At 37.8% G+C, this 25464-nt stretch overlaps 1 protein-coding gene across 3 annotated transcripts in view; it reads right to left on the minus strand.

Moving 5' to 3' along the window:
• LOC128878004 (protein kinase C, brain isozyme) overlaps positions 1–23256 on the minus strand; it is a 68224-nt gene extending 44968 nt beyond the window's left edge. For all 3 annotated transcript variants that reach the window (XR_008457331.1, XM_054125748.1, XM_054125746.1), the window contains exon 1: positions 21859–23256. Coding sequence is in view for 2 of the 3 variants with exons in the window: in XM_054125748.1 (XP_053981723.1) it covers positions 21859–22058 (200 nt within the window). In the remaining variant the exon portion in view is untranslated. The remainder of the gene's footprint in view (positions 1–21858) is intronic.
• Between the last annotated feature and the right edge of the window lie 2208 nt (positions 23257–25464).

Consider the following 25464-nt stretch of genomic DNA (forward strand, 5'->3'; position numbering starts at 1 on the left):
GTCTCGACACTCCGATGCTCCAACACCAAACCATTTCGACCCCGAAACACTTCGACTTTTTTTAATGCCGGAGTACTTTCACTCCGAAATACTCCAATGCCAAAATGCTTTTACCCCAAAATGCCCTAAACGCTGAAACGTGTTTCAATCCCTGAAACGCTTCAAAGCTGAAACGCTTCAATCCTTGAGATACTTGTACGCTAAGGGCTCCTAAACCATGGACGAGGGGGATGCATGGCGCGCATCGGCAGCGAGAAAAAAAGTTTACGCGCGAGAAGCCAAAACGTCGAGAGATCGAGAATGACGACGACCCTTCGCGCATCGCGAGGCCACGGGTCGAGGGTGCAACTCGAGCAAGCGACGAGGAAAAAAAAAAGAGGAAGCGACAACGAGAGCTCCCCCCGTCTGTTTCTCCCCTTTTGTCGCGACTTCGCGCCAAAGAAGAACAAAAAACGTGGAGAACGTGGGTTGGAGGTGAAGAAAAGGAGCAAAACGTGAACAGGAGGGCAGAGGGAGGGGAGGGACTCGACGTGACACGGTGGGGGAGGAGGGAAAAGACGGATGTAATGCGAAGAGAAGAAGATAAGGGTTGGGGTAGGGGAAAAAGCGGTGCAAATCTGCGATTAGCCTACATTGCTTCGAAGCTTAAGTTGAAACGCACGCAGTTGCGCCGAGCGTAGGCGTGGTTAGTGTTGCGAGGAAGGCGAGCTTTCTCTGGAATAGATTCACAGGATTTCATCGAAACGGAAAGTCGCATAAAAATTGCCCAGAGCTTGTAATTAAGTTCGTCATGGTTATTCGCGTACACGCGTGGCTATCTATCGATAATGTAAATACAAAGCCTGCATGTCACTTCTCTGTAACTTCTACTATATTTAATATATCGAGCTAAGCTTCTCATTCTTGAAAGCTGGAGACAAAGAATGCAATGAGCGATAGAAGATCGTTCGCAAGAAGAAAAAAATATATAATTAGAGTACATGAATAGATGACGAATACAGCAAAAATAGATACACTGATGTAAGATGACGGAGGACAGGAGCCAAGACATCCGTGTATTTATTGTATTCTTTTTTTACTGCTTTCAAGGTTAGGTTAATAACAGCATACGGCTGAACGTTGTCTGTGCACAGGAAACGCATCAATCGCCACGGTTTGAGTTTGTCAGAGCAATTTAAAATAAATTCGCAACATTCAAACTACGCGAAACAAACTCTTGAGTCATCTCCGACGAGAGATAACTTTTAAAAGATGACTTACAGGGATAGGTATATATATGTATAAAGAAACGCAAAAAGTTAAAGTATAATATAAAGCATCGTAATGCAATGGAAAAGACTATATTAAACACTTTAATGAACGAAAATGTACCGATAAGTGTTACGCTCAAACGTGATCGACTCCGTGGTATAATAACAAAAAGAAAGAGGGGGAGAATCAGCATGGACACAGTCTAGCGACAGCACTCGGGCGTTAAGTCGACGCGATAAAAGGGACGGAGACGGGATTTTCATTGATTTCATTGATTGCCTCCCCGTGACCGAGAATTTAACCGGCTGACGAGTTTCAGGAAATGGAGGAAAAGTCATCGGGCCAGATATCCAGAGGAAATTGACTCCCCTTCGTTCTAGCCTGTTCCAAGAGCTCTCACGAAGAACCGTGACCGTATCCTTTCGCGCTTACATCGGAGGGTAACTGAGATATACACAACCAGTCGATAGCTTCTATTTTCGACGCGGCATGCGCGTGCCTTCGACGAACGCCCTTTGGAAAATTAAGGTCGGATTAGTCGACCGTTTCTCGGCCGTCATCTCTCGCTCGATGCTCCTCCTCAAACGACCCGAAAAGAACCGTGTCCTGCGGTGCTCGGACATCCCAAAACGATAATTCCCCTACTTACGCAAAAGTAAACCTTATCGGTAGACAACGGATTGTTATCCATTTATAGGAAATCTGAATATGCAAGAAACTACAAAATCCACACAGTATGCAATAATATAAAAAAAAAATATTGAAAGTAAAGTTTGTATCGTAATATTTGCAGGGTAGAATGAATTCTTATATAAGTTCGATTTTTGCAGGTATGTTTGCACAGATTTTATCTGGATTATTTTCATTGTGAGTAGACAACCTGCAACACTGTTAATTAAGGGGGTATCCTGAATTAGGAGGTTTAAAAAAAAAGCGGTTTTTCGTGAATTTTTTTAGGATGGAAACAAATAATTAATTCTATCGAACTTTTTATCCTATTATCGTACATATTTAAGTAGGCTGTAAAAATTCTTTCAACAAGAAATATTCAAATTGACTCGACTGCGACGCACATTTGTAGAGCACCTCACAATTAAAATCTCCTATCGACAGGAAAGATGCAGGTCGTAATTTTGATTCGACAAAAAGAAAAAGAAATTTTCATTTTCATACATTTTTCTTCTATGTGCACTAAGAAAATTCATACAAAAAAAATTTTAAACAACTTTTTTAACAAGTTAAAGTGATTTTTTTCACCCAAAGAACTCGCTCTTTTTTTCCAAACTTGCAGCAATTTCATATATCATCATTTTTGCTGGTTTTTCTTAGATAAAAAGTTCGATAGAATTAATTATTTTTTTTCATCCTAAAAAAATTCACGAGAAACAGCTTTTTTTAGACCTCCAACTTCAGGATACCTCCTTAATTCCTACAAATAGATCCTGGAATTAAAAAGTCTGTAAATAGACTGTTTGTATATAAAGTTGAGCCACCTGAGGTAAAAGTAATACATATCACCCATTTTCAATTGCTCCACAAACCTGGACGGTTTCATGAAAATTGAGGCGAGGTGGTGGGATGTAGAGGGTGGGAGGTCCACTTCGTGAATATTCCTTGCGAGTGTACAGTGTAATGTGACCGGGATGCTCGATCGAACGGTGAATTTCGTTCGACGGGCCGATTTTTATGGTCAAATTAGCCCAATTCAAAGCGAAACCCGATATATAACGAATGTGTGTCGAGAGTGAAACGACGAGGAGGGGGGGAGATACGGAGGCGGGAACAGGAGCAGGAGGTGGAGGCGAAGCGCGATGAAAATTCGCCATGCTTCGAATACAATTTTCCGCTCTGCCCCGGGGACGCGATCGATCGACGCGGGTGCCCGGAAACGAAAGAAAAAAAAGCTGCCAACGATGTCGCAGAACGCCCCCGGTATCAGTAAAAAATTGATCAAATGTTTTCCCTTCTAACAATCAAAACATCCAACCGAAATTCCGCTACTCAACCGTGGCAAAACAATTACGTAGAAAAAATATGACACTATCTGCGCCGATGTATACCTCGAATCATTTTTTTCTTTATTTATTTATTTATTTAATGCACCCATACGTGGAGGTTGTCGTACAAATTTTTATGAATTTCTGAAGTAACATTTCTGAGGTACTCGTCGTATATTACGTATTAAAGAAGCGCTCTTTAAAGTTTAAAGAGAACGCTATATGTATGCATAGGTATGTATGCATTTGGAGTTGTAACTCTTCAAACGTGCCCAACTTCGTTAATCTTTCAATTTTAGCGCAATAATTTGGCAGATATATGTATACTGCTTTACACTTTGAGAACGCTGAACTAGAATACTCTTAGATCCTCGCTAATTGGTCCATCAAACATCGTATTTTCCTCCTCGTGCAGCTCGAATTTACGACATTCGTAAACCGTAGTCGCGAGCTGCGTAAACGCTTTGCTCTCGATTCGAAACTGCAGTTACGATTTTCGGAAATGGGAATGGACTCACCGGGAACGTCGCTATTATTACTAAACGCGAATACGAAAATGAGCGTAGAATTGACACACCCGAATTCGTAGAAATTTCAACTTTCATATTTCTGAAAATTGCTTGAGATGATTGAGATAGAGATGCAATTAGTAAACAGGTATAGGAGAAAAGGGAAGCTTAAAATTGATTATTGCGATAAAATGGTGGGTATTGATCTAGACCGGACCTTGCTTATATACATAGCTTGTATACATAGGTCTTGGTATGCGAAAATAAATTGGTGGGGTGTAAATTAAACAAATAGATAGAAGCCTTTGATGCGAGGTATGCATTTTGTACACATCGTACCGGAGACGACAAATCCATCTCTGCCAAGATGTTGAAATAGGGAAGTAAGTAATTCGATTAAAAGGATAATAAAGAAAAGAAAAGATGCGTAATCAAAAATGTAATATAGAAATCTTTGAGATATTTAAGCATTGCGATTTTGACGAAACGCGATGTATACATACAGTGGGTGTATAATGTATTCGTCCATCGATCAATGTCCTAAAAAACTTTTGTGTGGAATTGTAGTATCTTAACTTCTTTTTTTTATAATCAATGATATTTTACATATTCTCGGAAGTCTCTAAGATAGATATAGTTCAAACAACATTTACTAGTTCATATAATTTAGGAAATTGATAAAAAAATGCGAAAAGTGGGTAAAAGTATAGAAGCAATAAGTATTTGTACCAATAAGTATTTGTAACCATTTACAGTAGAGTTTGTGACGTAAACACATTAGTTTATTGCTCCGTACGAATTAGAAAACATCAAATTTCCAGTAAAGTACTTTTAAAAATGGCTCCAATAGAGGAATGGAAAAAGATTCCACTTCGAATAACTAATAATTTAGATAATTTAATGCGTAGAAGAGTTGCAATAATTATTTAAAATCAAAACGGAAATCCCACGAAGGAAGTATTATATACTTGTAAATTAATGTAAATTTCTTTTTTTTTTAACGAAGTTTTAAAAATTAAACGTTTCTTTCTTGTTAATTTCGCAACTCACATAAATGAGAATATGTAGAATGTCATTGTTTATAAAAAAATAAGTGAATAAATTACAATTTTACATAGATTTTTTGGAAATTGATCGGTGTACGAATACTTTCTACACCCACTGTATATCGAGCGTTCGGTGTCGTCAGAAAAAAATCCCAAATATCAGCACTTTGGTGGTATTTCCACTTTTGTTAATCGAATCGGCAGGCGTCAATCGCTATTGCGTAGGTCGGGAGTGTTTCCAAGGGAAGCCAACATTGAGAAATTATATTTAGTGCTTCCCTGTTTGACCGCGAGGGGATTCCTGCGTCGAGGCTCGCGCACTAACGTCGTACCTCGTAACCTCCACCTCGCGAGTGACCCTATACAAGGTGTCCGAAAATACACGATAAATAAACCAAAGTGTTCGTACTTTTTTCTCTTTTCTCCGATATCTAAAGACGAGGGACTATCTACCGAACAAAAGGTTAGGTCCCTCAAGGTAAAGCCCCGACGTTCTACCACGTGGAGGTGAACCCTATAATAAGTCTCACTCCATTTTCATTTTTTCTTTTTCAAATTCCAGATCGCGGTAAATTCTGGTGCCCTCAGGGGCTGTAGCTATGTTTATACATATAGCTACAGTACGGGTTTAGCAATCCCGAGGTATCCGAGCTATAAGGGGGCCAGTGGGCCCTAACAGATCATCCGTAGTCGGAATACTACGGAATTTTGATATTACAGACATTTAAGCAATGTAATGTAAAATAAGAATCGAGTGAATGTAAAGAACGAACAAATGCAAGACTGGATACCATCAGCTCCTTATTGAACTTATTTCGATTAGATATCACGGATTATCAAAAAAGATGATCCAAGGGAAGCCAAGGAAGGTAATGGCAAACTATAGTGACAAAGTTACACAAATTACCATGAGGCCCCTTAACTTACAAAATAACGTACATTAGCATACGTTACGAGACGGCACTGGATCGGCAGATGAGTGCTACAGTGAAATTATATGACTTCACACCCCTATAAATAAAATTCCCTCAACGCATCAAGTCTCGTCCCTGGTTGCACGATTCCAAGGACGTCCTGCAGAAACTCGAATCCATCGAAATCCTTTTGTTCCGGGCTAATTGGGTTCGCTGGGTACCTATCGGTTTTCCACCTTCTCCCCTCCTCTCCTCCCTACCCTAACTCGTGAAAAAATTCCCAAAGACAGTCCTCACCCCGAGGCCGTCCGCATCCCTCAACAAGCTCAGTATCCGCGTAACGCGAGCGACGAGCACGTGTTCGGCGTAGAGCTGCCAAACACGTGACCCTTTTCTTCCGAATAGAAATCCTTTCTAACCGACGACTACACGTATATCGAACCTCCGCGCAATATCGTGCTCCGATACGTTCCATTTCGTTGACCCAGTTTCCGAACGAACCCTCGCCATCCTTCGAAAATTCGAGCTGCTCCACCGAAGAGACGAGTAATACGCGCGCGGCCGGCGTTAGATCTCGAATAGACTATTCTAGGAAGAACGAAGGACTGGACCCGACCACCTCGGGCTGGTACGTGTGCATTGTATGACATGTAGATTCTCAGATTATTTTTTGGTATGGTATAAGAAGACGCAGAAATTAATTCTGTGCCATTTAGTGTTTATTTATATATGTACTCGGTATTTTGTTACGTTAAAGTAACGATTTTCCAAGTTCCCGATCTGGTCTCCATTACAAGGAAATTATACATGTATCGTGTAACGTGAGTTCTAACTTGATGGCTGGACTGTGGATGTTTATTCATATTCATATTTTCATAGATACAGAAAAGGAATTTAACCTTAAACGAAAGTATACATTGTCGTTAATGTTATATATATTTTTACATTTGTGCACATTCTTATAGATTCCTCCGTATTTCCATTTGTCATGAATGCATAAACATTTCGCAGTCTACTGATGACCGTTAGAACATATGTATTTGTACATATGAATATTGGTGGGCATACATTATTGCTTATTATTATTATTATTATTATTATTATAACAGATTTACAGCGATTATAATGTCTATCGGGTTCAGACTTCTTTACACATAATATGAATACTTTTATACTAGAATTAAGTCAATAAATATTAGAGTAGGCTGTATCTTTTCTCATCCAAAGAGAAGCGTTTAAAACCATGGAGGTTAAGGAAACGTGTTACCATCGATTAGTAGAATACCAACAGTGTAGTAGAATACCAATTAGTAATTAGTAACACTAACGATTACGATCAGGTAGATGAGACAGTGACGTCAGACCCAGTATGGGGATTCCTTTGACGCCATATTGGATTTCCCCATGTTTTCCTTCAAGCGTATACGTATGCTCAAGTCCTGTGTGTGTGTGTGGTTTTTTTTTTTTGTTAGTACTGACAGTTGGTTTCCTAACTTTGCGTCGCGTAAACAATACACACGATAGATCGAAAAGAGTCGTTGGATTGAATTCGGTAGCGAGAATTCAACAGGCAGTTCGCGTTGGACCGCGGCCAGCGTACACCAGTCTTCGCGGGGCGTACTTTTTTAGATTGCCTCGAAACGACCACGGAGATGTATAATTATAAAACTATGATTCCCTTCGCAAAATTGAAAGAGAGAAACTGGCCAACGATGAAAGAGCTACGGCTAACGAGCTGCACCGCCTAATCGACAATCTACATTTTTGTTAGAACTTGGCACGGCGACAGAGCATCGAAAAATATCATCAGACCTGTCCATTCATCGTGGATGAAATTTTTATCTGATCGAATATCTAAAAAATAATGGGGATATCGAAAACTGTATATCATTCACTTAGTTCGATAGTTAACGAAGTAATGGAGATAATCAACAAATCGAAACTCAATGTTTCCCAATAGGACGTGTAAATGTTTTTTAATAGCCTATCTGTCTGGTGAGCATCGTAAAAATCAGAGATCGCAATTGAGATAACATTCGGTGCAGGGAGTGGATCAGAAATTAAATGTCATCCGACATGTAACGGCAATGTGTATATATCTGGCTCGATGCGATCAACGCGACTGGATTCCCGCGAATTTATCAGGAATGACGGGGATTACTGGAATCCTTGTCCTGATATCCAGTAATCCCGAATAGGAGCGGGAGAACATAAATAAGACGCGTTCGTTTCGTTCTAGCCCAACCAAGCATCCTAATATTATAGATTTCTATCGCTTAGGTGTCTCATAAATTATGGATTCAGTATCCAACAAACTTTACTTATCGTTGTTCTTCCAACAGATATCAACTACACTCTTTTAGAATGCGTGACTCAGGGAAAATTTACACGATCTTTCTTTAGAAATAAATACTAAGTTTACCTTAGAAAGGCACAGAATTAATTTCTACACGTAACATATCGTTCCTCCAGTGAAGTTCCTCATTCAGAAAAATGTTTTTTTTTTAGCAATTATTTTTTAAGAACCATGCGAAAGAATAATAGTAACAGCGAGTAAAAAAAAGCTGTCGTCGAGGCAGTGAGTTTGCAGTGACGCGTGGAGGGGGGGGGGGGGAATGGGGCGGGATCATCATTCTTCCACCGCGGAGATCCTTTTTTTCGTTGTCGAGCTGTACATTAATCTTGAATTTCTTCTCGGCGGAACACGTTTCTTTTCGAGAGCCGTTCTTCGAGCGATGTTTTCACGCAGGGCAAAAGGAAGGGAAAGAACACGCAAGCAAACAGACTTTACGGAACGTTACGTTTCCTCGGGTTAGCCTTTTACACGCCCACGAGGTTTCCTCGCCGACGTTGTTACCATAGAGTACCATACAGTACTCGTGCCGAGGCGAAACTCCAGCATTTTTCGGCTCCCGATTCTAAGCCTGCATGCGTCTACCAAGGAATAGTAAATGAAATTTTGTATAAATTAAAATTCTATAGGGACATCGAAGGTACTGGCAAGAGTTTGTTGGATTAACAATACGCTTAACTAAGAATGAACATATTGTTCTTTGTTCAAAATTGAATCGGCGTTCTCCGAAGTGTTTCACTCCTACGTATCGCCGTCGATACTTTGTTTTAAAAGTCGAACTGTGGCGACGTGAAACATAAACAATCGGGAGATATGAGAGGACCCTGATTTCCTTCTAGGGTCGAAGTTTTAGTTAGTCAAGCCTGAGATCTCATAACGAAAAGAACTCTGCAGCCGTTGTGATAAATAAAATCTATTTTTTAATATAGAGCGTAATTGATTGTTTAGAACTCCCATATCCAATGGAGTTTTGCCTCAGAAAATTCCTATGTGGTGTTACACCTCCACGACAACCAAAGGCATCGAGGTCTTGGTATCTACGACCCAAAAATATTCTGAACGATCCAAAAATAATAGTCGCGTTGTTGGAACCCACCGACAAAGTATGTTTCCCTCCTCTTGCGTCCCTTTTGAATTTATCGCGACGAGCACCGTCGCGCGGACGCGTTAATAAGCTGGGAAGTGTCGAAAGTAATGAAACGATAAAGCAACCTGGCCACATTTGATGTAATCTTATCTGCAAAAATTGTCGCGAATAACAAGTAATCTTACCTCAGAGTTATTTCGCTTTCGAATAAAGTTCAGTAACGTAAGTAATGAAATACTTGTAGAAGTAATGCTTTTATTAATGACGCGTGACGAATATAATACAACGATACTTTGCATATCCACCTTGTATCGTATTTATTAATAACTTCGAATACATAACGTTGCAATGAACTATATAAATCACAAGCATCGAGAGTGTCCAACAGGTCTGCGTACAAATTTTTTTACTGTATTCTGTAGTCGAATTCAGTTTAATAAGTATTTTAACGCTTGGATGACAGACGGCGAGACAGCCTATAAATATGGCGTTATATTAAAAGAAATTAAAAGAAAAGTTATTAAAAACGAGAGAGAATAAAATAACGAGGTGCATTTAGAAGAGATGTAGGATTTTAAAGAATGTACGTCATAAAGGTAGAATTGAAACGGTAGGAATATATGAGGAAATGAGATTTGAAATGTAGCGTTACCGTGAGATGGTACGGACACATTTAGACAGAACCTGGTGATGGGAGCATCCTTGGTATGCGAAGGTAAATTGGATAGATGTAAATTAAATAAATAGATAGCTGTCTGTATAACAAGGTATCCGTATACAAGACAGCAGAGAAGAATTTATCTCTGCTGCATATCAACCATCTGAAACATTGAAAATGGGGGAGTGATGTGATCCAATTTACGAGGACAGTAGGAAAAACGAAGAGATCAAGTTTAGATGTGCTGAACAAGAGAGGTAAACCAAGAAGAATGACAGGCCATAAGCCACGACAATCATATAAGGAAACCACAACAGATGGAGAAAATACAAACTTTGAGCAAATTAATCTACCATTCGGAATAAGCAGCTTCAAAAATTAATTCATTTCATATACGATTCATTCGTTCAATAGTATTCTATAAATTAATTACGTACATTACAACTTACATAATTTATTAACTTGATATTGTTCTGTATTGAATCGATTGACGCAATGCTATTTATGAATTAATTACATCTTATATAATTTTCTCATTTAGTAAATTATATAAATTAATAAATCATAACAAGTTGATGTTTGTTGTACTATATAAATATTTAATTTGGTAATATAAAACATTCCCTACGCGTGGTATATTCGAATCAATAAAGTGAATCTTGGATATTAATAATAACCGAATTGATACTGATTCGTGGGGTAGAGATTGAGCTTGATCCCATCCCTAGATTTCGCTTCTTTTTATTTTCGCTCTCTTGGCAGAGACAAACCACACCTACAGGTGGATGGGAATAATTCCGAGAAATCGCATCCGTCTCGTGGAATATGCTTCTCCTCACGAGGGGATTGGGAACGTCTCCGTTTAGATGAACGTTTTCCCGAGTCGAGATCGTTTGATTTCCTCGAGACGCTTTTCCCGATATCTCGGTCGTGTAAATGAATTTCCAACCGAGCGGAAAGACCCCGTGGGATAGTCTAACCAGCAATGCGACAGTTATAATCAACGCTAATTACTGGCCACGATTACGATCTAGTTTGTAGTGTCTGTTTGTTTAATTACTTCAGAGTAGGCGCAGAATAGATTTGATCGATGGTTGACGTTTTTATTACGTAAATGGGAATGGTGCACATACTTGTCGAATAGAACGATACCGCTTAAATGCGAGCTATAGCCAGGTACTACTTTTAAACCTAATCTGAAATTCTCGTGATCTGGAATTGTCATGCCAAAAAACCATTTTCCATCATGATCTACAACTATAATTATACGGCAAGTTATTCTAATCATTATTGTAATGGTTTAGGCCTAACCTATATTTTAACCTAAAATAGAAAGATATAACGCGGGGAGTGGGAAAAGAATGTAATTAAAAAGAAACAAGACAAATGTGGGTGTAGATGGCCCAAGAACAGATGCACTGGTTGAAAGTTTGATTGAAATAAAGCGATATGGTTTTGGACGAATATTTTGGCAGATTGTTTAAAGTAATGGGGCGTGAACGAATATAATCAGGTGAGATTAAAATAGTGAGGTGCGGCTTGTGAGAAGAAGCAGAGTTGGTGGAGTGAAAGACTCGGATAGACAGCAGTTGACTAATTCTGGCGAGAGCGAGATACATTTAACCTCCTGAGGGACGAATTTTAAATGTATTTCTGTTTCCTGTAATTGAATACACGCAAATGAAAGCAATTTTTCTCTGTAAATCGATATTAACGTACATATACGCTGTCACACTTTAGTCAGTTTCTTTATTGAGGTTAGCTATTGGAGTAGCTGTTACACTAGTCTCACTTTAATATGGTACATTTTTTAATTCTAAAAGGTATTGAAAGTAACGGTAATTTTGATAGACAAGCAAACATGTGTATTAATATTTCTTACGAGATTAATAGTGGAAATGTTTTTGTGGCAAAGAAAGGTAACAGAATCTCTATGAGGAAACGTGGATAATAAAACTAAAAAGTAGAGTTGCCTACGACCTGTTTGTACAAAATTTGTAGAAAGATATTTTCAATAGCTTAATAACAACAATAATATTAATAACGCGTTTAGTCCATAGAGATATTACAGAGTAGGGGAGACACCAGGCCTGCCAAGTGGAAATGTCCCACCGTTAGAAAGAGAAGGCAAACAGCTGTACCCTATCTGTCTTTGTCAGAGCTCTTTATCATTAGCTGTCGAATTAGCTCTCTCTATATTACGAATTTATAAAACGTATACAGCTGTTACATTACATAACACTAGTAACGATAAAATATTAGAAGAAAGTAATTGAAAGCTGAGTGAATCGAACGAATAAAGAGTTAACTTGTACGCTATGCGCTGGTAGACAAAGAAAGATAGGGTACCGCGGTTTTCTTCCTGTTTTTAACTGTGTTATGATCGGAAGAGTAACTCCTCTGCTCTACCTACTGTATAATATTTATATGGTTCAGTTCTTTTTCGGTGAAATCGATGAAATTTATCGACGGAAGGAGAGACATCCGAGTAATCGTGTGTACATCGACAAGTCATCAGTGTTTGTCGGAAGGGAGACAGGCCAAGCCTTTTTTCCCGCTAACAGAGCCAATCTGTTGTATGTCATCTTTCTTTTTGCGGATTCGACGGAGTTGTGTACACGGTGCTCCTATAAGGCAAGTGTGCCAGTAGTTGACCATTTAAGAGAATATTGTCACAAAAACTAGCATATCTGGTTTAGTTCTTGCGGAATGATTGCATCTACATAGATTTGTAAAACATGTGCCAACACGTTTTTTCATCGTATTCAAGTGAATACATTTGTCAGGCCTTTTAGGGATGTCTTCAAAGTTCGATGTTTCGATCTATATTATCGAATCTTATTTACATTTTATAAGGAATTTGTTTTAGAGAAAAGTACTTGGTTAAAACTTGAACAACATAACCCTTAATTAATAAATTTCTTTTAAAATACAGAAACAAGTAAAACACAAATATTGAAAAAGTTCTATAAAGTATTATTTTGTTTTGTTTTATTTTATATCAGTTTATTTAGAATCGAGACGAGCTTTATATAGAACAATATATTTCGTATAAGAGAAAATATTACAATTAATACACGCAATTAGTGCTGTTGTTAATTCAGCGCTTAAAAAACCATCCGAAACTCGAGAAAGGAGTCCAGGCTTTGATTAAGGCTACTTGCTAGATTGCAGATTCTGCTAATGGGGTCACCTATTAGCTAGCCTGGTTCTTTACATTGTTGGTCTGAACAAAAGAGCAGATCTGGCTAATCTCGGTGGTGCATTCATAGAAATTCTCCTAAGCAGCATGGGACAAACGAGCTTGCCATTGAAAATTTTAAATAAGAAGATTAGGTCTAAAGCTATTACACGCTCAAGCGTACTAATTCTCATCTATCGTTTTAGTTCTTTTTTCATACCATCCAACCAATATGGAACAAACTTTCGTTATTATAATTAATAGAACCCTACTAACAATGAGTATATATGTAGCCAATGCAACTGACCTTAGAAGTGCAAAGGGTTGATATGTATATATTTATAAAAATATTCTCTGGTTTAAGTAATTATTTTCTTCGTTTAAAAAAGAATTCTAACGACGATTAAAAACGTGTATCGTCGCCCATTTGATTTTGTTAATTCCTAAAAGTGCCAGCTAGTGGCGGATGATTCACTGCTGGTACTTTTACCTTATTTTATCACTCATTTTGCGGATTCGACGTTGCTAGGCTGTGTACACAGCCGCGAATCTTTTCCTATACCGCAAACGAGAATTTCGTCGACTCGAACGCAATTCAATCGGCCGTCGGTCGACCGTGTGCTCGAGTACATACGTCGTTCGTTTGTCGCCGTTTCAGGCCTCGTAACACTATCCGAGGCAATCTAATTCCATTATTTCGCTCGCGGGGTAAACGTTGAAGCTGGCAAGCGTGTAGCTGCGTATTCGGTTAGCTCAGTATCTCTCAACCTAGTTTTTCTCGCGACCCATTTTTAGTAAAACAAAAAAAAAAAAAGTACGCCGACGGGAAACTTCGAAAACGTCCGAAACTTTGCGAAAATGTAGTTCAAGCGATGCCAATAACGTAACTATTCTTTTGTTCTGTCGATGAGCTTGCTTCGGGGCGACAATAACCCCTCAGATAAATTACGAGTCATTGAATCCCTTTTAAAAAGACGTAAAAAATTACCTATTTAATTGGCGTGATGGTTATCCCCATCATTACATAATTTTCAAAAAGCAATTCAGACAGATGTACTGGTTTTATTTTTCTATCAATGCAGACGATTTTAACTCTCTATAGGTTGAATGATTTTTTACTCTAATATAACAAAATGACTGGTAAATATTTCTACTTAAAGTAGAGTTATAAATATATGAACATAATGGCATAGAATTAATTTCTACACCTGATTGTTAAATAACTGTTTAAAATAATAAAATAGATCATTTACTATTTATTAATTGTAATAATATGTTCCATTTTATTTCTGAGTCTATCTTTTCCAAAAAAAAAAAAAGTAAGTAATTCGAAAATAGTCTAGAAAAAAGCGCAACGCATGGCTATAGCGTCGCATCGACGATGGTCGTCGTAGCACTCGTAGCAGATAAAGCGGACTTCGTCACGCGAAACCGCATAATTCGATAACAACTTATGGTTTTAAATACGTTACGCCAGACGCGATCGCGACACGTGAATCGCGAATAGACAGAAGCCCGTGAAATAAATCTCGGGAGGTACGTAGGGCCAAAATCCTTTGGCAAACACGCTTTCCGCGTTAGATAACTGTGTCCGTGACTTCGAGAAGAACGAAGCTCGAGAAGTTCGATTGATTCGTTATCGATTAGCGTGCATAGCGAGTGGAGAGTATCGAGGACTCGTACTACCATTTTTACGAATGTGGTATTACTTTATTCACAACAGAAGCCACCAATAAAAGTATTAGGTGTAGAAATTAATTCTGTGACTTTGTATTCATTAATTTATAACTCTAATTTAAATAGAAATATCTATTCGTCGTTTTGTTACGTTAAGGTCCCGATCTCGTAATGTCTCAACCTGATGGACATTACAATTTATCTATTTATATACATATATACGAAGTTTAGTAGCCAACCAATTTTGCTCATTATTATTATTCTAGCAGAGACGTATATTCGTTATTCTATAAATTAAAGTCTTACCAATTAATGAACTATAAGAAAAATAATTTTTCAAAATTCTTTTACGACACTTTTTCTTTTCGAAAGAAACTTTTCGGACAACCTAATACTTTAAGAACTGAAATTTTGTAATAAAATTATATACACAATGATATTCAAGTGAAACGGAACGAGCTTGATTGTGAAAGGTAAATTTGTGACTCATCTACCTACGTATTACGTCTATTTGAGATTACGTTCTTCGTGTTTGCATTAGGCACAACTTCTTATGAAATTCCACACCTAACAATATCTAAATAAAACATAAGCTTCGCTATCAAATGTAAGTTTGTAATTTATATACGCAGTTTTTTTTTGTTTTGAGGTCACATTGGTTCATCATTAATATGTAAAGATTCATCATGAAATTCTACGCGTAGTGATACGTAAATGAATCTTAATATTCTCGATTACAAAATGTAAATTAGAGACTTACGTAAGTTCAATGAGATGTACAGATAAAAAATATTAATCTCCGATACAAAATGTTAATTTATGAATTGCGTACGCGTTAAACCTAAAGGTTATGTCAATTTGCGACATTTGCGATTGGGATTACATTAACGAGTGATATTATGACCAATGATATTATGATCATGAAAACGTATTTGACGGATGAGAAGACATATTTCTCGTGCATCGTGAATCATCATTCAATCTTGATAGCTTTGTGCAGTTTCTAATGAAAATACGTGTTAATCCAGTAACTATATGAAAGAGTATGGAGCTCGCTCAGCTGCACCAAGGCGACCATAATTTTCAGTCGCGTCTATCCGGATCGAGTCGGCTCGGATTGGATAGAATCGGATAGGAACGCGGTTAACCGCATTTGTCATAATTTAACTCAATTATTCGACGATCCTATTAAAAGAATAAAACTGGTACAAACCAAAGACAAGGGACCATCAAGGGAACAATAATCCTTGCGATAATCGATACAATAAATTTCCCTAAACGTGATCAAAATTTAAACAATCAATTTACTATCGATGATTATATTCCGACCACGAGTGAAATTAATTATTTAGTATTTACTGTTGATTTTATGTACTTATGCCGTACAATAATATGAAAAACAATACTATAATATATAGTAATATGAAAGGAAATAATTATAACGAGAACTAGATGGCAGTCTATCTTCTTTCGACAATGTATGATCTATCACACATTTTTAATGAACACTGTCATAATTAGTTTACGATAAACTCTGCTAGAACTTCATTTCGAAATAATGGAATTTATTTATTCTCCTTCACTGGCGACTCCTTCGAGCCAAGGTACCTTTGGCTCTTTGAGGAGCAACATGCCCTCCGAGGAAAAGCAATTTTTCATACTGTGCGAAGGCGAACGTAAACTACTTACGAAGGAGCTTGACGAAATAAGTAACGTGCGTAATGGATTCTCGTTTGTAAATGCTCTTCATATTTTCCGGGTGAAACTTCAAAGAAAACATTCGTGACCTTCGCTTCTGGCTTCCTCGAGTAATTGGCTAACACTTTAATGTTTGTAGAAAGGGACTCGAAGAAAAAATAAATAATTCCAAAATCAAATCTATTATAGAGACTTTGCTCTCGAGGAAGATGCAATTTTCAGCCTTATCTACGATACATCAAAGAATAGCTAACAGAACTTGCAGTACAGGTCCATGAAGAAATATTACACAGGGTTTTTCGTAATATGTGGGACCTATTTTTAAGGATCAAGTATTAACACTAGTGCAAATCGAAAATTATCCCGATATACATAGTTGAAAACAGGTATATAGATTCATTGTAATGGACCTCAGATTGAGAACTTAGAAGGTTAATAATTTAACGTAACAAAATGACGTGTAAATGTTTTTATTTAAACTACAGTTGTAAATAGACTGCGCATGTTTATGCAAATACATATTTAGATACAGAAAGAAAATTGAAACCTAAACGAAAGTATGTCTTACCTTTTAAACGGTGCAATATGTATACTATTGTTGATATTTTATATATCTTTGCAGTTGCGGATATTTTTATACATTTCCTCATATTTTCATTAGCCAAAAATGCATAAACATCCACGGTCTAGTTATAAACGATCGAGCGTAAAGGCACAGAATTAATTTCTAAACCTAACAAAAATAAATAAATAAATTCATTAGATCTTCCAGACTAGGCGTATTATCTGCCAAACAGAAATTAAATTGAAACTTTTAAGTTCACGACCCGTAATTTCTGGTTTTCCTTCAAGAATCTATCTACAGCGACTCCCAGAAATATTCGGACACCAGTGTATGGTTAGCGTTATGGCTTAATATCGTAGTTATTAAAAAAGCAATCGTCTTCGTTATTTTTTCCAATAATAAATCATTTATTAACATTATTAAAGATATATACATTAATCCAAAAAAATTTACATAAGTTACATAATAGCAATAAACAAACTAAAGAATACCGCATTTGCGGGTCACAAAAATATTCGGACACTATGAGGTATAACATTTATTAATTAAAATTAAACATTATATGTTCCACGTTAATATTTTGTTGCAAATTCCTTTTCTTTTATAATATGTCTCGATCGATTCGGCATATTAGAAATTATTTTTTTTAAATATTCTGTCGAAATGGACACCCATTCTTCTTGAAGTCTAATTTTAAGTTCCTCTTTGGAACGAATGGGTGCCTTGCGAATCCGTTGGTTCAACTTATCCCACAAGTTTTCTATAGGGTTAAGGTCTGGTGATTGTGGAGGTGGATGAAGGACTTTGGGGCAATTATACAATAAAAATTCTTAGACAATGCGCGACTTATGTTTAGAATCATTATCCTGGTAAAATTAAAAATCTTCAGCAATCCCCATTTTTTTCTGCACTTTGTTTTAAATTGCTTTTTAAAAGATTCAAATAAGCATCCTTAACCATGATGCCATCGATAAAAACTAAATTGCCAACGCCGGAAGTCAAAATGCATCCCCGCACCATTACAATGCCTCCTCCGTGTTTCATCGTCCCCGAAAATGTGATATTCTTTCGTTTGTTTATTGCTATTATGTAATTTATGTAAATTTTTGGATTAATATATGCATCTGTGATAACATTAATAAATGACTTATTATTGGAAAAAGTAACGAATACGATTGCTTTTTTAATAACTACGATATCAAGTCATAAAGCTAACCATACACTAGTGTCCGAATATTTCTGGGAGTCACTGTATATAAGATGATATTTATATAGCCTACATAAGATAATTTATTTGAAGAATGTCATAATTACACGTTTCGGTCGCGTCTAGGGGATTTAGTCCCTCTGTGCAAAAGTCGAGTCCAGAATCCCCCGAGTGGTCGAGTTCCTAGCGATTTCTTCCTGGCGGGGACGCAACAGCAGAAGCGTCGTACATCGGAAACGTCTGTTGCGTCCATTCTCGGCAGTAAAATCGATGTCAGCGAAACAAGTTAGTTTGGTTACTGGGTCGAGCGCTATTGTGCGTCAACGCCGGCAGCTTTTGCGTTTCAACTACAAATCATGTATGTTACGCGGCAGCCAGGTTACAGTCGTTAACCTTCCCCACCAAAGACTTTTTAACGAGAAACGATCTGCAGAGACTCGTCATCCTTACAGTCGATCGGATCTTTCCCCGAAAAACATCTCGTTTCCAGCTACTGGCAATTGCGATCGGGATTCTTGGGATTTTTTAACCAATTACCTCAACGTTCCCTACTGTAATCTCTTACAAAATTATCCTTCTTAAGATGTTCTTGAAATTTGTACCAAGAGGATGACTCGATAATTGACCGAGGCAGTGCTTCTCAAACTTCATATTTCTCTAAACTGTAAATTCACTTCTTGAAATGTGGAGATGAGTATTCAAATTATGAAAAAAAATGATCACCAAGGTTATTTGAATCAAATATTTCGTGTACTAATTGTGTAGTGCCCTATATCAAAAGCTTCAAGCTACACGCTTCTTTCCTTTTAAGTTAATGGACTCCAGCTTGAGAAACGCTGCTTCTTGGACTAAGACAATAAATATTTATGAGAGGCAGCAGGCTAAATATGCAGTGCGTGAAACCAACGTCAACGCAAAACGAAAGGCACTTTTCCATATTTGTGTCCAAATGTAAAACCAGTTTATCCGATAAACAAATCGCGTTTTTAAAAAGTCGTGTCACGAGTAATAATATCGATTACTTTTAATTTCCAGTAGAATATAATCATTCGTGCACAGATCCGATACGATTGAAATAATTAAATTCACCATTAAGCGTACGAGTTTACGAAAAAGAGCAGTTCCTTAAATTTGTTTCCGGTCAAATCAGTTGATTGATTAGTTTCCACACACAGAACAGGTCAGCCATCGTACGACGTTGCTCAAGAGTCAATAACCCGAGTAGCGACTGTATACGATCATAATTATGGCAATAAACAGGCATAGGTGTGTTGGTGTAGTAGGAAACAAACCGAAGAAATCCGTGCTGCACTCTCTCAATCGTGGCCTCGTGTATCTTATAACACGAGCGAGGGAAGGGGGGCGGATAATAAAACTATATTTCAATTGTGAACGAACCAAAGAGTTGCACAGTGTTCGGAAAAGTGGAAGAGTGCCAAAAATATTTAAGTACAAGATGAATGAGAATTTTAAATGCTGTGTTGTGGCTCTGATTACGGTCGTAGAATTATAGTTTCGAATATAAGTTAACAATCGTAATTAAATAATACAAGAACATTATTTTCGAACATTATTTTATTAGAACGTGTTAGAATGTAAAACATATGGTTACTTGAAAATTAATGAATACAAATATTTGAGTTTAATCAAGATAATGATAAATATGGAAAACAGTGATAATTGTCTCCAGCATGCAGGAGAACGAAAAATTTGACAAACGCATATATACGTCCACAGTACTTAATGGGTTAATTTTAGTTGCGGATCATACGATATATTACAGAACGATTGGTTTCAAAATATCGTTATGCACACATGTTAGGTTTGAAACGGTTAAATATAATGCAATTGTGTTTGGAAACATTTGAAAATGCTGTGTTCAGCTTGACCTCTCGCTCCCTGTTCGGTTGTTTCTAATTCGGACGAGGCGCGAGTATCCTCAAGGACGTAACGTTTAATCGTTCCTTGAGTCGCTCTACTAACGGTAATTTGCTGGACTCGCATGTCTCCAGAGGGAGACCAAAACAAAAAATACAAGCAAGCGCAACGTTCGAATCTAAATCTATTTTTTTTTTTAAATAAATTTTTCGTAAAGCTTCTACATACTGTGCTAGCTACAAATTTACATACAATTTCTCTTTACTTAAAATGTTGTCTTATATAGATTCTTCTAAATGTTATTAGGCGTAGAAATTCATTCTGTGCCTTTATATTCATACATTTATAACTCATTTACAACTGTAGGAATATGTACTCCTCGTTACATCTGCATTACGATGGATCTAAATATATGACCTAAGTCTCAACCTGATGAACATTACAATGTGCCTGTACACGAAGTTTCACAGTCATCAAATTTCGGCTATTGTCATTCTTTTCACAGATTATAAATGTGCTTGAGAATCAGTAGGTGTAGAAATTAATTACGTATATCATTTATGACTGTAGTTTAAATAGTAATATTTACTCGCGATTTTGTCACGTTAAAATACCAACCTCCATAATAACGAAACATAGATTGCTTCGACATTTCTGTGACTGAGGTAAAATTAAACATCGTATGGTTTCACTTTATAAATAAATTATAAAGACACAGAATTAATTTCTGCACCTAATATTTCTCGTTTGTTCCACTTACGATTAATTTACCAGTTTCTGTTTTTTAAGTGTAATGATATTAAATACTAATTTATTATTATATTTATTTTGCGTTATAACAATTATTAAGTAGAATATCGAATATAAAAAAGGAAATAATAATACGGCTTCGCAACTACTAGGTCTCGTATAAAATACTTTATTCAAAAATTTCTGTCAGAGATTGGGAATAAAGACTGTTAACTTCGTGTGTTATACAATTTGTAAATGAAACTTCGCGCGATAGTGAGTCGAAGGAAGTACTTGTTGAATATTTTCCTACGGGTAGTTTGCCACTGAAAACAGTCATTACTTTTGTCGCGCTACGAATGGATTCTGACCCACTGTGGCGAAGCACAAAACCCTGAAATGTTGAGTTTCAAATGCTCCACGGAAGATCCAGATTTATGGAAGGTTTATCCATAGATTTCATCGACTGTTCTCTCACGAAAAAGTTTGAAGATATTTTTCTGGATTCATCACTTTCCATTGTTCTTTTTTGCTACATATTCATTTAATATCCCGTCAAATTATACAATTAATAATCATGAGTTTAGGGAAGATCGATATTGACCCATCAAACTTAGAGATTAATTGCAATCCTTTCCTTCTTCTTATTTGGGAAAATCTCGGTAATATTCACGCGGTTTTCAATGAACTACGAAAAAACACTCGCAAACAAGGTACGCTATTTTTTAAATATCTCATTTATTTCGTTTATATTTCTTCGTTTGTATACATTTATGTTAAATTTGAAACTTAATTGCGATCCGATTCCCTTGTTTGTTGAAAAGAATTCATGTAACATTCATATGGCCTTCGATAAACGGTTAGAGGAATAAAACACTGACGAGAACAACAGTGGACCAAGCCAGCCGTGAGCCTCTGCGCGTATGGGCCGCTTCGAGCGAGATCAGTTACAGGTCCGCTGGACTCGATACGCCTCGAAACGAGAACAATCGATAGAGGTAGAAACCGATAGACGTGAGAACAAAAATCAGGGGAACGAGAAAGAAAGCTTTCCGTTAACGAAGAGTGATATAACTTCCTAGCGACGATTTAATAATGTCTCACCCACCATATGAAATCCTTGCAGTGGCTACAGAACGTCGGCTGCTTGAAGAACCGCGGCATGAAGCTATGGTTCTTGACTACGTAGACATTCTTCTTTTTGAGGGCTCCCTTCCGTCCCCTTATCTTCTTTGCGAAAGCGGTGGTCGCATCTCCGGGCCCAAGGGAGTCCTCGCACGTGTTGTTTGCCTCCTGATCGTCCGCCATCGCGTGCTCCTCTACTCAACGGATAAAATAAAAGACCGAGAAACGACAACAAGAACGCTCAACGCGAGAAACAACCTTCGCAGGTCTGTTTGCGATTCGGACACTTCCGCGCCACTCTTCGGCTTTTCCTCGACTGTCACGTTCGCTCGGAAGATGCACGCGCGCACACGGCCGACCCTGGGGCTAGCTGGAGTCGAACGAAAGAGTCGACCGAGCGCACCCGACAGAGAGAGGAGGCGCTGTACCGCTCCCGGTAAAACGGAGACGAAATAAAGAAAGAGAGAACAAAAGAGGGAAGAGAATAATTCGTTCGTTTACGCGAACTGCCTGTCGAAACGGTTCGACGTGTCGCGTCGAACGCGACTCGCGCGATGGGTGGTAGATAGCGTAACTCCTCGCGGTAGCCCGTGCCTCGCCGACGACCACCGACGACGACTCTCTGGCCTCGGCCACCACCGTTCCCCACCCCCGCCAGCACCCCGCCAACACCCACCACCGGCTATACCCCCACTCCTTTGCTTACCTATGCGTTCGCACCGCGGCTTCCACCTCTACCCTCGTCCACCCACCCCTTCCTCCCGCTCCTACTTTCTTTTATCTCCCCTGTTCGTTTTCCCTGATTTTCAACTACCCCTTTATTCGCTGGCACCCTTTGCTGCTCATGCTCGAAAGACAGGAGAGGTGCCATCGAATCGCTACTTCCCATGGCTACGTTCTTTGCTTGTCATTTACGTGTACAACGTTTCCTTGATTACGTGCTCTCGTCTATACGCGTGTCTTCATTCTCCTCTTTCGCTCCCCCTCGCCGGCAGGTCTTCTTCTCTACAGCTCCCCACTACGGGACCTCTGAGATCCCTTCTCCCTCCGCGTGGGTATACCTAGCCTTTTCTCCCACCCTCGGACCGACCGATAATTTTAGATTCGCGGCGCAGTGGCTCGGCACTGCCACTGCTCAGCCTGCGCCGCGCACTCAAATATCGACGACCGACGGCCGCGAGAGCTGCCAGCACACGCGACCTCACCGAAACCCCGAGGGAGAGTTCGAATTATCCGGAGAAGGGAGAACGATCCGTATGCACCGGGATATCTTTCTCGTTGCATCATCCATCCTTGAAGGAGTTGGGCATTATTCGGATAGCCGGGGAAACGTTCTCATCTAGATGATTCTCCAGATAGAACTCTCCCACGAATTGTCTAGGTAAATTATAAACATTTCTAGACGCATTTTATATCATCCAGATACGTTATCTAGATACAATTGTTTCATTCAGAGAAATTTATACGGATAATCGTTATACAAGCAACCCTTGCCCGGTACGAATCAAAGTTTATAAAGATGAATATTTATATAGCGGGTGTCGAAAGTATTCGTACACCGAATTGTACTTTATTGTGTAAAGAGAATAGTAAAATTGTAATTTATTAACTTATTTTTTATAAACAATGACATTCTACATATTCTCGGAAATCTCTAGAAGACATAGATTAAAAAGAAGTAGCTATTTATGTAATTAGCTAAATTAGCAAGAGAAAAACAATTAATCGATAGAAATATTGAAACAATAAGTATTCGCACAACTGTTTAATTTTTAAAACTTAATTAAAAAAAAAAAAAAGAAATTTACATTAATTTACAAGTATATAATACTTCCTTAAATTATTAGTTATTCGAAGTGGGATCTTTTTTCATTTCTCTATTAGAGCCATTTTTAACAGTACTTTACTGGAAATTTGTTGTTTTCTAATTCGTACGGAACAATAAACTAATGTGTGTACGTAACAACCTTTACTGTAAATGATTCGTCATAATAATCGTACTAATACTTCTTGCTTCTATACTTTTACCCACTTTTCGCTTTTTTTTTTTATTAATTTCCCAAATTATATTAACTAGTAAATGTTGTTTGGACTGTGTCTATCTTAGAGACTTCCGAGAATATGTAAAATATCATTGATTATAAAAAAAGAAGTTAAGAAACTACAATTTCACACAAAAATTTGTTGGGAAATTGATCGGTGTACGGATACATTCTACACCCGTTGTATAAGTAAAACTGACATCCGTGGTTCGCGACTAAAAGTTTATTAAATGCAAATTTATCGGAATGAATATTTATTCGAATAAAAAGTATAAACTCGAACAATGTATCCACGAAGAAGTTGTGAAACTGTATAATGTCTACGTTAGTACGAAGTTCCTATCGTTTTATTTATTTAATCAACGGTTCCTCCCATAGCTGAATATTAATTTTGTAGTACGTGTTCGGCGTACCTTCAATTTGGCTCGAAACTTTGAGCAAATCAAATACTGTTCTAAATTGCCGTAATAACCAACTAATTAATTAGTTTGCAGTATAACGAATGAATAGTGGCTTACTCGATTATTTACGTTATTGGAATGAACTTTTATTCCAATAGTGCTTTCGTATCACTTTTTTTCTTATATTTCTATCGAACCCTTCGAGCTCACTTTGACGTACCCTTTCTCAATCCCCCTTTCATTTCATGCTTCATCTACGTTGAGATGCCGAAGGTTAAGTTTGTCAATATAATAAATACAGGATCACCGTTTAGACAGTCTTATCCAAGTTCTTTGTTTACGTTTCGACCCTTTCAGCTTTGGGACACCTTCGAAAATGAAACAATAATCGTAACCCACGTTAGTTCGTGCCGTTTGCGAAGGAAAATTTGAACGCAGAATATTTAAATTTTAGTATAAATTTATTAAGTTATATAGGTGCCATTTTGATCTACAACCTTTTTCCATCTTTCAGGCAATTTGCATATTCCGTCCGTTCTGATATCGTTCTGATATATGCAAACCTGTCCTAACGTCACTTACCAAAATACGGCACGAACTTTCCGAACAATCCAATAAAAGTAAGGTAATGAAGCTATAAAAAAAAAATTTGTCTTAATCTTGTCCTTTTTCTCGAGGCTGCGATTTTTTCGCATAGTTGTCGCGATTTACACCGAACCTTGAGTCTTTTGGTACGAAATCTGATTCGTGCAGCGTATGTCAGCGTTCTCTCAACGTGTACCATCGGGACGTTGCACGGTCAGATTCGCACCTCGTGGGGGAATGTGTTCGATATGTGTGGAATGTGTCCAGACTATGTGGAATATGTCTAAAATAGGTGTGGAATTTGTGTGGAATGCGTGTGGAGAAAACAAAACACTCGATTAATGTATTGTATCATTTCTTTAATTTCACACAAATTCCACACACGTTCCACACTTATTTCAATCTTTCGCTACACATTTCACATTTACTCCAGACCTTTTATCAAACTTATAGAACTTTACAGCTCAGCCACTCCTTCATACGTTCTCTGTAAACATATAAAACTGATGACTATAAACATTTTTATAACTGTTTCGTACATTGGCTATAAACATAGGAAAT

The sequence above is a fragment of the Hylaeus volcanicus genome, chromosome 6 (assembly GCF_026283585.1).
Source record: "Hylaeus volcanicus isolate JK05 chromosome 6, UHH_iyHylVolc1.0_haploid, whole genome shotgun sequence".
NCBI lineage: Eukaryota > Metazoa > Arthropoda > Insecta > Hymenoptera > Colletidae > Hylaeus > Hylaeus volcanicus.